The sequence below is a fragment of the Meles meles genome, chromosome 1 (genome assembly GCF_922984935.1).
Source record: "Meles meles chromosome 1, mMelMel3.1 paternal haplotype, whole genome shotgun sequence".
NCBI lineage: Eukaryota > Metazoa > Chordata > Mammalia > Carnivora > Mustelidae > Meles > Meles meles.
This window is the reverse complement of record NC_060066.1, coordinates 183,667,568-183,682,015: the sequence shown is the minus strand read 5'-3', so window position 1 is coordinate 183,682,015 and position 14,448 is coordinate 183,667,568. Positions and strand designations below refer to the sequence as shown.

General features: G+C 42.7%; 1 protein-coding gene across 2 annotated transcripts; it reads right to left on the bottom strand.

Moving 5' to 3' along the window:
• Window positions 1-6,389: 6,389 nt before the first annotated feature.
• LOC123948953 (small vasohibin binding protein) lies at window positions 6,390-13,357 on the bottom strand. 2 transcript variants are annotated; one of them, XM_046016186.1, is made up of 3 exons: window positions 13,300-13,357; window positions 12,321-12,466; window positions 6,390-6,813 (listed from the first exon to the last, which is right to left on the bottom strand). In XM_046016186.1, the coding sequence occupies exons 2-3, from the start codon at window positions 12,432-12,434 to the stop codon at window positions 6,727-6,729; spliced, it is 201 nt and encodes a 66-aa protein (XP_045872142.1). In that variant the 5' UTR covers window positions 12,435-12,466; window positions 13,300-13,357; the 3' UTR covers window positions 6,390-6,726. The 2 variants fall into 2 exon arrangements, with proteins under 2 accessions (XP_045872142.1, XP_045872134.1); XM_046016178.1 differs by lacking the exon at window positions 13,300-13,357 and adding an exon at window positions 12,930-13,215.
• Window positions 13,358-14,448: the final 1,091 nt, after the last annotated feature.

The window sequence follows — 14,448 nt, the reverse complement described above, 5'->3', positions numbered from 1 at the left end:
GTGTTTCTTGCACTGTATTCTTTCACTCAACCCCTCACACAATCCAATGACATGGTGACTATAGGCTTAAGGTCAGCAGTTCACAAAGTGTGGTCTACAACCCCTGGAGTTCCTGAGAACTTTTCAGGGTTAAAACTATTTTCTTAATAATCTTAAAATAAGGGGGCACCCGGGTGGCTCAGTCAGTTAAGCGTCCGACCTTCATTTCAGCTCTGATCGTGGTCTCAGTGTCCTTGGATCGGGCCACTTCAGGTTCCCTGCTCAGTGGGGAGTCTGCTTGAGGTTCTCACTCTCCTTTTCCCTCTGCTCCTCCCCCTGTTCATGTGTGCACACTCTCTCCCTCTTTCATAAAAATAAAGAAATCTTTTTTTTTTAAATCCTAAAACAGGGACTGAAAATCACTGCTGTCATTCCCCTAATGGTGCAAAGCAATGGTCTAAATGGTCTGGGTATTCAAATGTACTTTTCACTATCATATGTTCACAGTAAACAAAACAAAACAAAAAATGTTTCACTTACGACTGTCCTTGACAAAGTAGCAAAAATTATTCATTTTATTAGACCTCGAGGATACATCTTTTCAATATTCTGTGCAACAGTGGAAAGCATGTATGAAGAACTTCTGCCTACTGGAGTTAAGATAGTTGTCTCAAGGAAAAGTACTGTTCTGAGTTTGAGCTGAATTAACTGTTTTTCTTATGAAATACCAAAGAATAACTGAAAAATTAGGGCTGTTCAGACTTGGTTTTCTCGAAATATGAGCTGAGACCATCACTCATGAAAAAAGTTTTGTTACCAAGAATAAAGTTTGAGCTTCCCAGTGAATTTGGGAAAACTTACCTCTACTACCTTGAGCTTGACAGCTTTGCAATACTCAAAGACTTTTCTGATGAGATCACGGGGGATATTAATGAAAAATTTATTTTTTACAATGTATAATAAAATGTGTAAACATTTGGAAGATCTGTATAACTCAGTGAAGCATGATGTTGTAAGATCATGCATAGATAAATGATCCATTCAAAGGGCAAGAGGAAAGACCAGTGGATTTTAATGTAATAGAGTACAAAAAGTTCATTAATGTGGCATCAGATTTCAAGCTGCAACTAACCTTTAAAATCTACTACCTGCTAAATATTGGTATAGTGTCAAAGAAGAACATCTAAAATAATCATTAAAATACCCTCCTCTTTATCAACCACATATCAAAGTGAGGCCAGATTTTCTTCATATAGTGTAAAATAATATGAGAATACAGAGGCACCTAGGTGGCTCAGTGGGTTAAGCCTCTGCCTTCAGCTCAGGTCATGGTCTCAGAGTCCTGGGATCGAACCCCACATCGGGCTCCCTGCTCAGTGGGAAGACTGCTTCCCCTTCTCTCTCTGCCTGCCTCTCTGCACACTTGTGATTGCTCTCTCTGTCAAATAAATTTTAAAAATAAAATAAAATACTATGAGAATACAGAATGCATAAGTATGAGAAACTAGCTACTTTTTTAAAAGATAGATGTTAGATTTGCAAAAATGTAAAACAGTGCTACTCTCACCAATGATTCTTTATTTTGTTTCTTTTTTTAAAATGTTTATTTATTTTAGAGGGGGGAGCAGAGGGAGAGGGAGAGAGAGAATCTTAAGCAGGCTCTATACCCAGAGCAGAACCCTATGTAGGGTTAACCTCAGGACCCTGAGATCATGACCTAAGCTGAAATTAAGAGTCAGACACTTATCTGACTAAGCCACCAGGTTCCCCTACTTTTTTAAAATTATTTTTTTAAAAAACTTTCCAAGATAGCAGAGGAGTACAAGACCTTAGTTTTGTCTGGTTCCAGGAATTCAGCTAGATAGCTATCAAATCATTCTGAGTATCTGTGAACTCAACCAGAGATCTAAGAAAAGAATTGCTGCAATTCTACAAATAGAAAAGTGACCACTTTCTGCAAGAATGACAAGACAGAAAAACTCACCTCAAAAAAGAGAACAAAAGGTAGTACTGACTGCCAGGGATCTAATCAGTATGGATAGGAATAAGACATTGGAACTAGAGTTCAGAGGAACAATCATAGAGGAACTAGCTGGGCTTGAAAAAAGCATAGAAGAGACTAGAGAATCCCTTTCTGGAGAAATAAAAGAACTAAAATCTAATCAAGTCAAAATCAAAAGGCTTTTAATGAGTCACAATAAAAAATGGAGGCTCTAATTGCTAGGATAAATGAGGCAGAAGAGAGAATTAGTGATATAGAAGACAAAATGATGGAGAACAAAGAAGGTGAGAAAAAGAGAGATAAACAATATTGGATCATGAGGAGAGAACTTGAGAGAGAAGTGATACCATAAAGCAAAACTATATTAGAATAATTGGGATAACAGAAGAAGAGGAAAGAGAGTATATTGGAGTGAATTACAGCAGAGAACTTCCTAATCTGAGGAAGGAAACAGGTATTCAAGTCCAGGAGGGACAGAACCCTCCCCCCCCCAAATCAATAAAAATATCAGTCAACACCTTGATATATAATAGAAAGCTTGAAAATCTCAAATACAAAGAGAAAATCCTGAAAGCAGCTAGTGACAAGAGGTATATAACCTACAAGGGTAGAAACATTAGATTGGCAGATCTAGCCAGAGACTTGGCAGGCCAGAAATGACTGGCATGATACATTGTGGATGATAAATGAAAAAAAAATGTGGCCAAGAATATTTTATCCAGCAAGGCTGTCAGTAAAAATAGAAGGAGAGATAAAAAGCTTCCAGGACGAACAGAAACTAAAAGAATTTGTGAACACTAAACTAGCCGTGCAAGAAACATTAAACGGGATCCTTTAAGTGAAGAGAGAGCCCAAAAGTAACAAAGACCAGAAAGGGAACAGAGACAATATATAGAACAAGTGATTTCACAGGTAATACAATGGCACTAAATTCATATCTTTCAATACTTAACTCTGAATGAAAATGGACTAAATGCCCCAAGCAAAAGACATAGAGTATCAGACTGGATAAAAAACAAGACCCATGGCTACATTGTCTGGAAGAGACTCATTTAATTTTATTTTACTTTTAAAAGATCTTATTTATTTATTTGACAGAGAGAGAACATAATCAGGGAGAGAGGTAGGGAGAGGAAGAAGCAGGCTCCTGCAGAGCAGGGAGCCCGATGTGGGCTCAATCTCAGGACCCTGAGATTATGAATTGAGCCGAATGCAGACACTTAACTGCCTGAGCCACCCAGGTGTCCCAAGAGACTCATGTTAGACCCAAAGACACCTCCATATTTAAAATGAGGGGATGGAAAACCATTTATCATGCTAATGGACATCAAAAAGCAGCTGGGGTAGCAATCCTTATATCAGAAAAGATTTTATTTTATTTTATTATTATTTTTTTTATCAGAAAAGATTTTAAACCCAAGACTGTAATAAGAGATGAGGAAGGACACTATATCATAATTAAAGGGTCTATCCAACAAGAAGGTCTAACAATTGTAAATATTTATATCCCTAACATGGGAACAGCCAATTATATAAACTGATTAATAACAAAATTAAAGAAATACATCAATAATAATACAGTAATTGTAGGGGACTTTAACACCCACCTCACTGCAATGGATAGATCATCTAAGCAGAAGATCAACAAGAAAACAAGGGCTTTGACACACTGGACCAGATGGACTTCACAGATATATTCAGAGCATTCCATCCTAAAGCACAGAATACTCATTCTTCTCCAGTGCACATGGACCATTCTCCAGAATAAGTTACATATGGGTCACAAATCAGGTCTCAACTGGTACCAAAAGCTTGGGATCATTCCCTGCATATTTTCAAACCACATGCTTTGAAACTTGAACCCAGTCACAAGAGGAAATTTGGAAAGAATTCAAATACATGGAGGTTAAAGAGCATCGTACTATAAAGAATGAAAGGTCAACCAGGAAATGAAAGAAAAATTTAAAAAATTCATGGAAACAGGGGCGCCTGGGTGGCTCAGTGGGTTAAAGCCTCTGCCTTTGGCTCAGGTGATGATCCCAGGGTCCTGGGATTGAGCCCCGCATCGGGCTGTCTGCTCAACAGGGAGCCTACTCCCTCCTCTCTCTCTCTGTCTGCCTCTCTGCCTACTTGTGATTCTGTCTGTCAAATAAATAAATAAAATCTTAAAAAAAAAATTCATGGAAACAAATGAAATTGAAAACACAACAGTTCAAAACTTTTGGGATGCAGCAAAGGCAATCCAAAGAGGGAAGTATATAGCAATATAAGCCTTTCTCAAGAAACAAGAAAGATCAGGGGAACCTGGGTGGCTTAGTGGGTTAAGCCTCTGCCTTTGGCTCAGGTCATGATCTTGGGGTCCTGGGATCGAGCTCCGCATCAGACTCTCTGCTTAGCGGGAAGCCTGCTTCCCCCTCTCTCTCTGCCTGCCTTTCTACCTACTTGTGATCGCTGTCAAAAAATAAATAAAATCTTAAAAAAAAAAAAGAAACAAGAAAGATCTCAAATACACAACCTAACCTTACACCTCAAGGAGTCGCAAAAAATGTTTTTTTTACCTCTGAGAAACTGATCACAAGGGAATTCCAGGTGGGGAAGCAGAGAGACGTGCTCCTAGTTTTCCCTGATGATGCTTGCAAGAACTTTGAAATTCAATGCTATTCCAGTTGTGGACACAAAGGCCCCTGTAGTCCTTCCCTGAGGCAGATGAAACTTCTTTGCCTTTAAATTGTGAGTAAAAAGATGACCCAGTGCTGCCTTGTTCAGACATCCCTCACATCCCAAGCTTTTTTTTTTTTTTTTGCCACAACCCATAGAAATAAGGAACTTTTACCTCCAATGCGGTAGACACTTTCATAAGTATACATGAGTCTGAAACAAAAGCTTCATGGACTATCTTTACCACATACAATAATTTTTAATCTGTTGTTTCATTATAAAGAAAAGCTGGTCATAATTTCTTAAACTGATTTCACAACCTGCAATTTAAAAAACTGCAATCCTAGAGGATGTCTCTAGGTTGGAATAGCTCCAGGGCTGAAATGTGTTATACAGGCAGTTCTCAACTAAGGGTTAGAATCTTTCCAACTGATGCTCCTGTATTACTTGGTTATTTGAAATTTGGAACATCTCCCATGAGACAAGGTGTTTGGGAAGGGAAATAACATTTACTGAGGATCTATTACATACATTATCTCATTTATTATTCCAACAAATGATCCTGACAGGAAGAAAATGTTCCACGACATAGATGGGAAGAGTGAGGCTCAGAGGCTAATAACTTATCTAATGGAGTAGAATTGCTACTTGACCCCACGTCATTTGAATCCAAAAACTGTGTTCTTTGTAGTATTTTTATAGGTTTACAATAGCTCACTTCAAATCCCAACTCCTCAAAAAAACAAAACGAGTAATTCCCATTCAGTCCAAATTCAGCAGGACACCATAGACCCATAAATTAATTTATGGGGATAATCTTTGTAGAGATTACCCTTGGTTATAATGTAGGCTCCCAAGAACACATTCTTCTCACTCGTAGCAAGTTCCTTATACCCCATTAGTGGTCCAGTTTCCTCCGAAAACAAGCCATAGCAATGGGAACAGAATTCTCAGTGACTTCTGGGGTATCAGGGAGATAAAGAGGAGAGGGGGATGGCTTGAGGTGTTCCCAACACCAGCAGGGAAAATACAGGCACTTCTGGGGTGGAGAGTAAAGGAGGTAGCGATGTCTGGCTCCTTTGCCCTGAGAGGTCTACCTCATTTCCATACATATTCTGCGTTCTGACACCCTTCTCCCTTCTCCCTACTCAGGAATATCTGAACCTGAAGGAACAAGCTCTGCTTTTGCTCAGAATTAAAATAACTCTTTGCATCATGAAAACTCAAGTAGGAACCACCATTCCTGACACAAGTGTCTCAGGCAGAAAGTTTACACTTTGATACTTAAAGATGGTAGGTGGGTGGATGGGGAGGTGAATGGTTCTTGAGGAACCAGTCTGGATATTCCCATCATAAACCCTCTTCTAGGCGTGATGAAGTAACTCCTGGAGTGAAAAATGAAAAGCACCTGCACGCGTCTCCCCGCTGGTACTCGCCTGCTGTGAGCTGTCCGCCACAAGGTGAGAGGAATCCTGGCTGTGGCCCACTGGGGAATCGAGGCTCACATATTTATACCTGTGTGGCTAAAAACTTAGGAGCTGCTGGGTTTGCCGAGCTTTGGCCCCAGAAAGAATGAGAACTGGAAACACTCACGTTCTTTCTCTTACCTCCTCCTTTCCACTCCCTCCTGAAGGAGAAAGGGTTCCCTCCGCTCACCTCAACTTGTCTTACCTATTAAATTCTTTCTGACGCCACTTTCTGTGGCTAGGCACCCCAAGCTAAAGTAGGAGCAAACAGACATTTTATTAGTTTTTTATTTATATTTTTGGAGAAGATCTACAGTTTCACGAGAAATGCTGATTTTTCTCAAGCAATAGAAAAAAGTAAAAAAAAAAAAAAAGAATCTGTTGTCTTAGAAGAACAAAACAAGTCTCTTCAGCAAGCACTGGGTCAATTCAGACTGAAGGAACCAGTGAAGCAGAAGTGACATACGGGAAGTTCAGATTTATCCCAGTTCCGGAATAATGCAAACATCTTCTTGTCTAGTTCTGTAAGGTTCCAAGCGGACCATCTCAGGGAAACGGGAACCACGTGGAAAAACCCAGCCTCGGAGGGGGGCCCTGTCTGGTTCTGTGCGCGGGCGCGGCTCACTCTCCAGGAGGCTGCATCTGTTTACAGAACTCATCGAACTGCTGCTGCTCCAGTTCTGTCATGACTCTGTTGAGGGCATAGATCTGAAGCAGAGAAAAAGATCCGTTAGCGGGAGCGGCAGCTGCTCCACCTGTCCGCAGACGCCACAGGCTGTGGTGTTTGGAAATACCAGTAATGCAGCAGTGATGCAGGCGAGGGAGAAGGGCAGATGCTAATTCCATCTGGAGAATCAGGAGAGATGCGGTGGCTTGATCTGGCTTTTAAAGGGTCAGGAGGATTTGAACAAACAAAGAGACTGTGGAAGGGACATGGGAGGTGACAGGCAGGGGGTAGTATGATGAGACAAATAAAATGGAAAAGTACAGGATTCGTTCTGGAAACTTCAATGATGCCAATATGAAGGATATTAAGGAGTTTGGGGAGCTGGAGAAAGTGACAAGTGTGTTAGGAGCCTTAAATGCCATTCTATGACCTCTGGACTTTGGCCAGACTCTGGAGAGCCAGCAAGATTAGTGTGCTGGGGACAACCTGATGGGATCTCTGCTTGGGGAGAGATAACTGGAGACCATGTGAGGGATAAAGTGGAAGAAGAGATTGTAGGCCACCTACAGGCATCATTACAAGAGTCCTAAGAGGAGGCGGCAAGAATATGACGCAGGGTAGGCAGCAGGGATGGAATGAAAACTGCAAGAGACATTCTCAGGTGAAAGGTAGGGTATCTACGTCATTCCTCACCTTTCTGTATCCTTGTGGTTATCAGTCTGCCCACTAATGAGCAGAAACATCAGAAAACTTTCCAATTTGTAGAAGGGAAAAACGAAGGAGTGTGTTTCTGTGTAGGTGATATAACTTGATTCGTTTAAGAAAAGACAAGAAAGGGGGGAAAGGGGGTGCCTGGGTGGCTCAGTGGGTTAAAGCCTCTGCCTTCAGCTCAGGTCATGATCTCAGAGTCCTGGGATTGAGTCCCGCATCCGGGTCTCTGCTCTGGCGGGGAGCCTGCTTCCCCCTCTCTCTCTGCCTGCCTCTCTGCCTACTTGTGCTGTCTCTCTCTCTGTCAAATAAATAAATAAAATGCTTAAAAAAAAAGGGAGGGGGGAAGAACCCGAGAAGTGAGACAAATAGAAAACACAAAATAGGGGCTCTTGAGTGGCTCAGTTGGTTAAGCCTCTGCCTTCAGCTCGGGTCATGATCCCGGGATCTTGGGATCGAGCCCCACATCAGGCTCTTTGGGGAGCCTGCTTCCTCTTCTCTCTCTCTCTGCCTGCCTCTCTGCCTATTTGTGATCTCTGTCTGTCAAATTAATTAATTAATTTAAAAAAAACACAAAATAAAGAGCAGAAAAGGCAACTGAATATGCGAGAACCAACACTGCGAGATGGTTCTTCAAAAATACTAAAAAGAAAATCCTGCAAATCTCTGACATGATTCATCAAGACAAAAAGGTTCACATAAGCGGACATTATTATAATCAAAAAGGAAGCATAATTACTGATATAATGAGGATTAAATAAAAATATTATGAACTTTGTGTCAATAAGTTTGAAAACCAAAATGAAATGAATTGCTAGAAAGAGTAAAATGATCAAAACTGACTAAATAGAAAGTTTGAATGATCCTATAATCCCCGCCGCCATTTTTTTTCTTACTGTGGTAAGATCCTATAATCTTTAAAGAAAAGGTGAATTCCACAGTGATGGAAACAGTACCAAAAACAACACAAATGATTCTCAAAAAGCGTAATACTGATGGTTAAAATGGTTAGCTTTTCTGTTATGTACATTTTACCATAATGAAAACACATAAATAAATAGATCTGAGTAGTTTAAAAAAGAAAAGAAGCTGAGTGAAGACAGCCAGTCACGGAATACAGTAACATATATAAAATTCAGAAACATGCCTGACTAGACAGTATATTGTTAGGCTGCAAAATATTACTTGGGAGTACACAGAGAAATACTAAATTAGTGCAGAACAGCAAGGGTATAATCAGCATAAAATCAAGGAACGAGGACACTGCTGGTGGGAAGGGTTGGGGACAGGACCACAGTGGGGCCCAAGGAGCTTCCAAGTTACTGGTCACATTCTATTTCTTTAGTTGGGTGGTACACAGGGTGTTGGTTTTGTTCATCTTCCTTAAGCTGTAAACATCATATATATGTGAATATATTTCTAATATATATGCATTAGAACCTCTGCGCCATCCATTCATGCTTTACTGAGCATTTTAATCTGCATGTGACTGAACTGGGGACTGAGAGGGAAATTAAGTAGCTTCTTGAAGACCTTTAGATCCAGAAGGCAGGCTGGTGGAAGGGAAAACAGAATAAGCAGAGAAAAAAGAGACTTAAAATGGGTCAGCAGGTCTGAGCCAAGGAATGAAAGACTTTCAGGAAGGAAAGGGTGTTCAGCTGCATCAAATGCAGGCCACATGTGCCCTCTGTTCCATTTACTCCTCAAGATGATCTAACTTTCTGGACTGCGGCATCTACGGCATCTACGTAGAACTGAATGGAAACCATGTGTCTTCCTCCCCACAAAGGTCTTGTCACATTCCTATCTTAGGAGATTACATTCCAGCAGCACAGATAAAGCCAACAGCAGCAGCCCAAGGTCAGATGTGTTTCGCTCGCAGTCTGCCCCTCCATCCCTGAGGGGCTAGGGGTTCTGTGCTTCCAAGTGAGGATAGGATCTTCTACGTCACAAAGTCACCTATTTTATATTGCCCTGCCTTATGCCAGGCACAACTTACAAAGGTCGGGATGGGAGTAGCAACAATCAGTTTTGGTGTGAGGACACCTGTGGTCAAGCACATGCAAGCGGGCCCTGTGCCAGGCAGTATTACATGGCAATATTCCAATATTGGGTTCCAGTATTCCATTTTGGCACGTCACCATCAACACGATTAGTCCTTCCACCCAGAGTCCGTGCAATCAAAGCAGGCCAAATGCTGGGAAGCCCATGGTTCCTGCTGAGGACTGCTGCCATTTGCTGAGTGCTTTACACACAGCATCTCTGTTCCTCCTAACAGTCTTGTGAGGTAGATATCATTGCCCTTGTTTTGCAAGGGGGAACTGAGGCACTGAGGTGCAGAGAGGTGAAGCACCTGACCAAGGTCCCATGGGAAGAACTGGGGCTCATGACAAGCTGGAATTTGGAGTCAGACTAAGATCTCTAACCTGTGGAATGTCATCAGAAGGATGCCATAAGGACACGGAGAATGTCCTCCACATTTATCCCTACAGTGTGCGCAAAGGACGGTTCCTTCAGGCTGTTTCTTACAACAACCCTCCAACTGCTCCCCAAAGTGCAATGCAGTACAATTATTTGGGGGCCTGGATCCAGATGGCGAGGAGAAGGTGAAGGAAAGGGGAGAATAATTTGTTAGGATCCATGTCCACAGTTCTCAGATGGTCTGTCTTAATCCAAAGGTGGATTTCAGTTTATGGATTAACTTTGAATACACTATTCGATTGAATACACTATTATACCGACAGTCTGCCTTTCGCACTGAACGCAAGCTCCACGACGGCGGGGATTCTTCTCTGCCTTGTCCACTCGTGTATCTCAGGCTGGGCAACAGCGCCGGGTGCACAGTGGCTCAGTTTTTAACAGGTGGATCAGATCAACATAAACTTAAAGTCGGCCACTATCAAGGTGGAGAAGTGAGGAATAAGAACCCTCTTGCACCGCTGATGAGACTGCACACTTGTACAATCCATTTGACAGCAATTTGGCAATGTTTAGTAAAAGTGAAATACACACGGTAAATCTACTTCTAGTCATGTACGCTCCACAGAAATGCTAGCACAGTGCCAAAGGAGACATCTACGTTTTTCACTACAGCAATGTTTGTAGTAGCGAAGAAACTGTAAATAATTTAAATGTTCATCACTGGAGGAAGGGGTAAATATGCTAAAGTAGATTCATAAAATGGACGACTGTATCTCTCTCTCTTTTCCTCTATGCTCATTTGTTTTGTTTCTTTTTTTTTTTCCCTGAAAATTTTTATTTATTTGACAGAGAGAGACAGCGAGAGAGGGAAACAAGCAGGGGGAGTGGGAGAGAGAGAAGCAGGCTTCCCACCAAGCGGAGAGCCCGATGTGGGGCTTGATCCCAGAATTCTGGGATCATGACCTGAGCTGAAGGCAGACACTTCCGGTCTGAGCCACCCAGGCGCCTCTTATTTGTTTTGTTTCTTAAATCAAGAAACAGACTCTTGAATACAGAGAACAAACTGATGGTTACCAGAGGGTGGGAGGGATGGGTGTGATGGGTGATGAGCACTGGGTGCTGTATGCAAGTGCCGACCCGAGTCACTGTCTTGTACACCTGAAACTAATATTACACTGTATGTTAACTAACTGGAATTTAAATGAAAACCTAGAAAATAAAAATAAAACTGGGGCACCTGGGAGCTCAGTAAGTTAAATGTCTGACTTCAGCTTGAGTCATGATCTTGGGGTCCTGGGATGGAAGCCTACGTGGGGCTCCCTACTCGGCGGGGGGGAGTCTGCTTCTCCCTCTGCCCCTCCCCTGCTTGTGCTCTCTCTCTCTCTCAAATAAATAAAATCTTTAAAAATAAATAAATAAAAATAAAACTACTATACGCAGTGATGAGGAATAATAGTATAATATATAATATAATAATATATAATATATAATATAATACAATAGATTAACATGAATAGTTCTAAAAAACATAATGTAAGCAAAATGTAAAATAAAACAGAATTTTATTAATGTAAAATTTGAAAAAGAATATTATATGTTACTCAAGGATATCTAATAATATATCTGAGTGTAAAGCATAAAAAAGCATAAAAAATTATAGTGGATGTCCATAGAGAGGGAAAAAGGGTGTAAGACAGGAAATGGACAAAGAGGACTTCAAATCCATATGTAATTTTTATTTATCTAAAAGGCTCCAGGTGACTATGACAAAATAGTAACCACTACCAATCTGACGTGCTGAGTACCCTGGTGTTTGTTCTAATATTTTGTTTTTCTGTATTTTTAAATTTCTCAAAAAAGAAACAAATACAATGCCTAGAAAGAGGGAAAAATTTGCAGCAAGCTTTCTTCTGATAATAAATACTAACATGAAAATACATGTCTGTATGTGGTGCCACACGGGTAGCGTGAGCAGTTTAGCTTTCATTCTGAAGTTGATCCCAAGTGTTGACTGCACAAAGAAACAGGTTTGGTGTGTGTAGAGCTTGGGCCTCTACTTCTGGTTATGAGCAGCTACTCTCCAGGCCAACACCTGAACATCTGCGCTAGGGGGTGTCCAACACTTGGTTGTCTCACTCTGAATCCTCCTTTCCATGCCCCTTCTCTTTTTCCTTTCTTTCTTCCACGAAAGCTCTGCACCAGGAGTCATCTGGAGTTGGTCAGGGTTCTGACACTAACCTGGCATGTGACTCTGGGCTGTCACTTCATCATCCTGAACCTCACTGATCTCCTGGGAGAAAAGCTGTTATGCCGGGAGGCAGGTAGCACTCCCCACCCCCAGCTCTCCCCTCTCCTCTTTCTCTATTCCAGCATCATCTCCAGCAGACTACAGATGTACAGGCCTCCTCCTTAATCTCACCTCTGCTCTTTGTCTTTGCTTCAGCTCCTGCTGGGCTGATTTCTGCTTGGCCTTCTCAACTCTGCTGACAGGTTCTTTAACTTTGGATTTTTCTTTCCGTGTAGGTTGATCCATGACTTTACTTCTGAACACTTGTTAGCTCTGACCTGGATGGTGCAGAAGAGACTGACTGATTAACAAAAGAAAGCAAGCAAGCAAGCAAAGAAAAAGAATTTCCAGTCACTCCCTTCACTAATCCCAGAGTTCAGCTTCCTCCCTTGACACGTGAGGCAGAGTGGCCTCGTGGAAAGGGCGCTGGATTCGGTGGACTAGGACTGAACCCACCGCCATGATCTCGCTGGGTGTCCCTGGGCAAATTGTTTTAATGCCTATTTTTCTTAAATTTAAATATTTTTTTCTGTATTTTTAATTTCTAAGGAAAGAAAAAGAAATGAATAAAACTAATAGACGGAAGGCAGTGCGGCAAACTTTCTCCTGATATTAAATACTAAGATACTTAAATCCTAAACTAGAATGCTCTCTCCACTCTGAGCCTTAGTTTCGTGTCTGCAAAATGGGACAACAACCCATTCGCGTGAGGACCAAGCGACAGGGCCTAGCTGTTCTAACCGTGAGGACACCGCGGCCCCGCGGGGCGAGCCAGTCCCAGCCCCGGAGCGGGGCAGCGGGGAGGCCCGGGTCTCGCGCCCTCTCCGGCCTCAGGGCCAGGCCCTCCCACCTCCCGGTGGCCGGACAGTTACGCCCCGCTCGGCCGCAGGGCCCCCGCCTCCCCCCGCCCGGGCCCGCCCTCCGCCACAGCCCGCCCTGGGCCCAAGCCCGGCCCCAGGGGACGTTCCCCCGCCCGCCGCTGCCCCCTCCGGGTGCAAGATGGCGGCGGACGACAGTCGGGAGTCGGCGCCGGCCCTCCCCGTCTCGGTAATCCGGGATTCCGCCGTGTCGCCGGCAAGGCCCCACGTGGGACAACCCGGCCTTCCCCTACCTCCGGGTCTGGAGTCGCGAGCCCACCGCGCCTGGGATTGGGCGGGGCAGGGGCGGAGACCCGGGGGCGGGGCAGGGAGGCGGGGCGGCGGGAGGGAAAGGCGCTCTCTGAGGCCCCGCCCCCGGGGGCTGCGCGTGCGCAGAAAACATATCTGGAAGTCTGTCTTTCCCGATCTGGGCCTTGGGACTGGCGAGTTTTAGCAGTGCATTTCTCGGGAGTATTTTCTGGGGCAGCTGCTAGGCTTTGAAGAGTGAGATGGGAAACCTGGGATGAGATTTGTAACATTCTGGGCCTCAGTTTCTTAATTCGAAAAGTAGGGATGGTGATTTGCGCCTTCTGGATCTACGAGCTTGTTAGGAGCACCAGGTGAAGTCCTGCCGGGATTTTGAAGAAGGATGTCAGGACAAATGTAAATAACCAGTATAAGTATAGAGAGACATTCAAGCTCACAGATAATACATCATTTTACAGTTACAGTTGTTTTACAATTAGAATTTTGCAATTATTTTTAAAGAATCAAATTAAAATGGTTGGCTATCGTTTTTCATTAGAACAGGATTGAAGAAAATGGTAAATGTAAATGCTTTGACAACAGAAATCTTGTTCAGTTTAATAATAATGATATAATAATAATAACAGGGACCTCTAGGTGGCTCAGTGAGTTAAGCCTCTGCCTTCGGCTCAGGTCATGATCTCGAGGTCCTGGGATCGAGCCCCCTTCCCTTTTCTCTGCCTCCCTTTCTGCCTGCTTGTGATCTGTCTGTCAAATAAATAAATAAAATCTTTAAAAAATAAAAACAATAGCTGCCTCTTTACAGAGCCTATGACATTGCAAGCACAGTTCTTAGAGCTTCACATTTATTAACTCATTTATTCCTTTTGATAAATGTATCCAGTAATGTACATGTGTAATAGCATGTTATTATCCCCATCTTACAGATAAGGGAACAGAGGCATGGAGAAGTTAAATGACTTGTCCATGGTTACATAGCTAGTAAGTATCAGGGCAAGTACTTCTGCCAGGTTTCAGGCTAGGACAATGGCCTATCCAGGAGAGGACATGTCCTCCAGATCCCCTACTTCTGTTCCTCTAAGAATCAGGCAAGAATTGAAACAATTGATGGATGCTAAGCAGGAGGTTGTTCAATG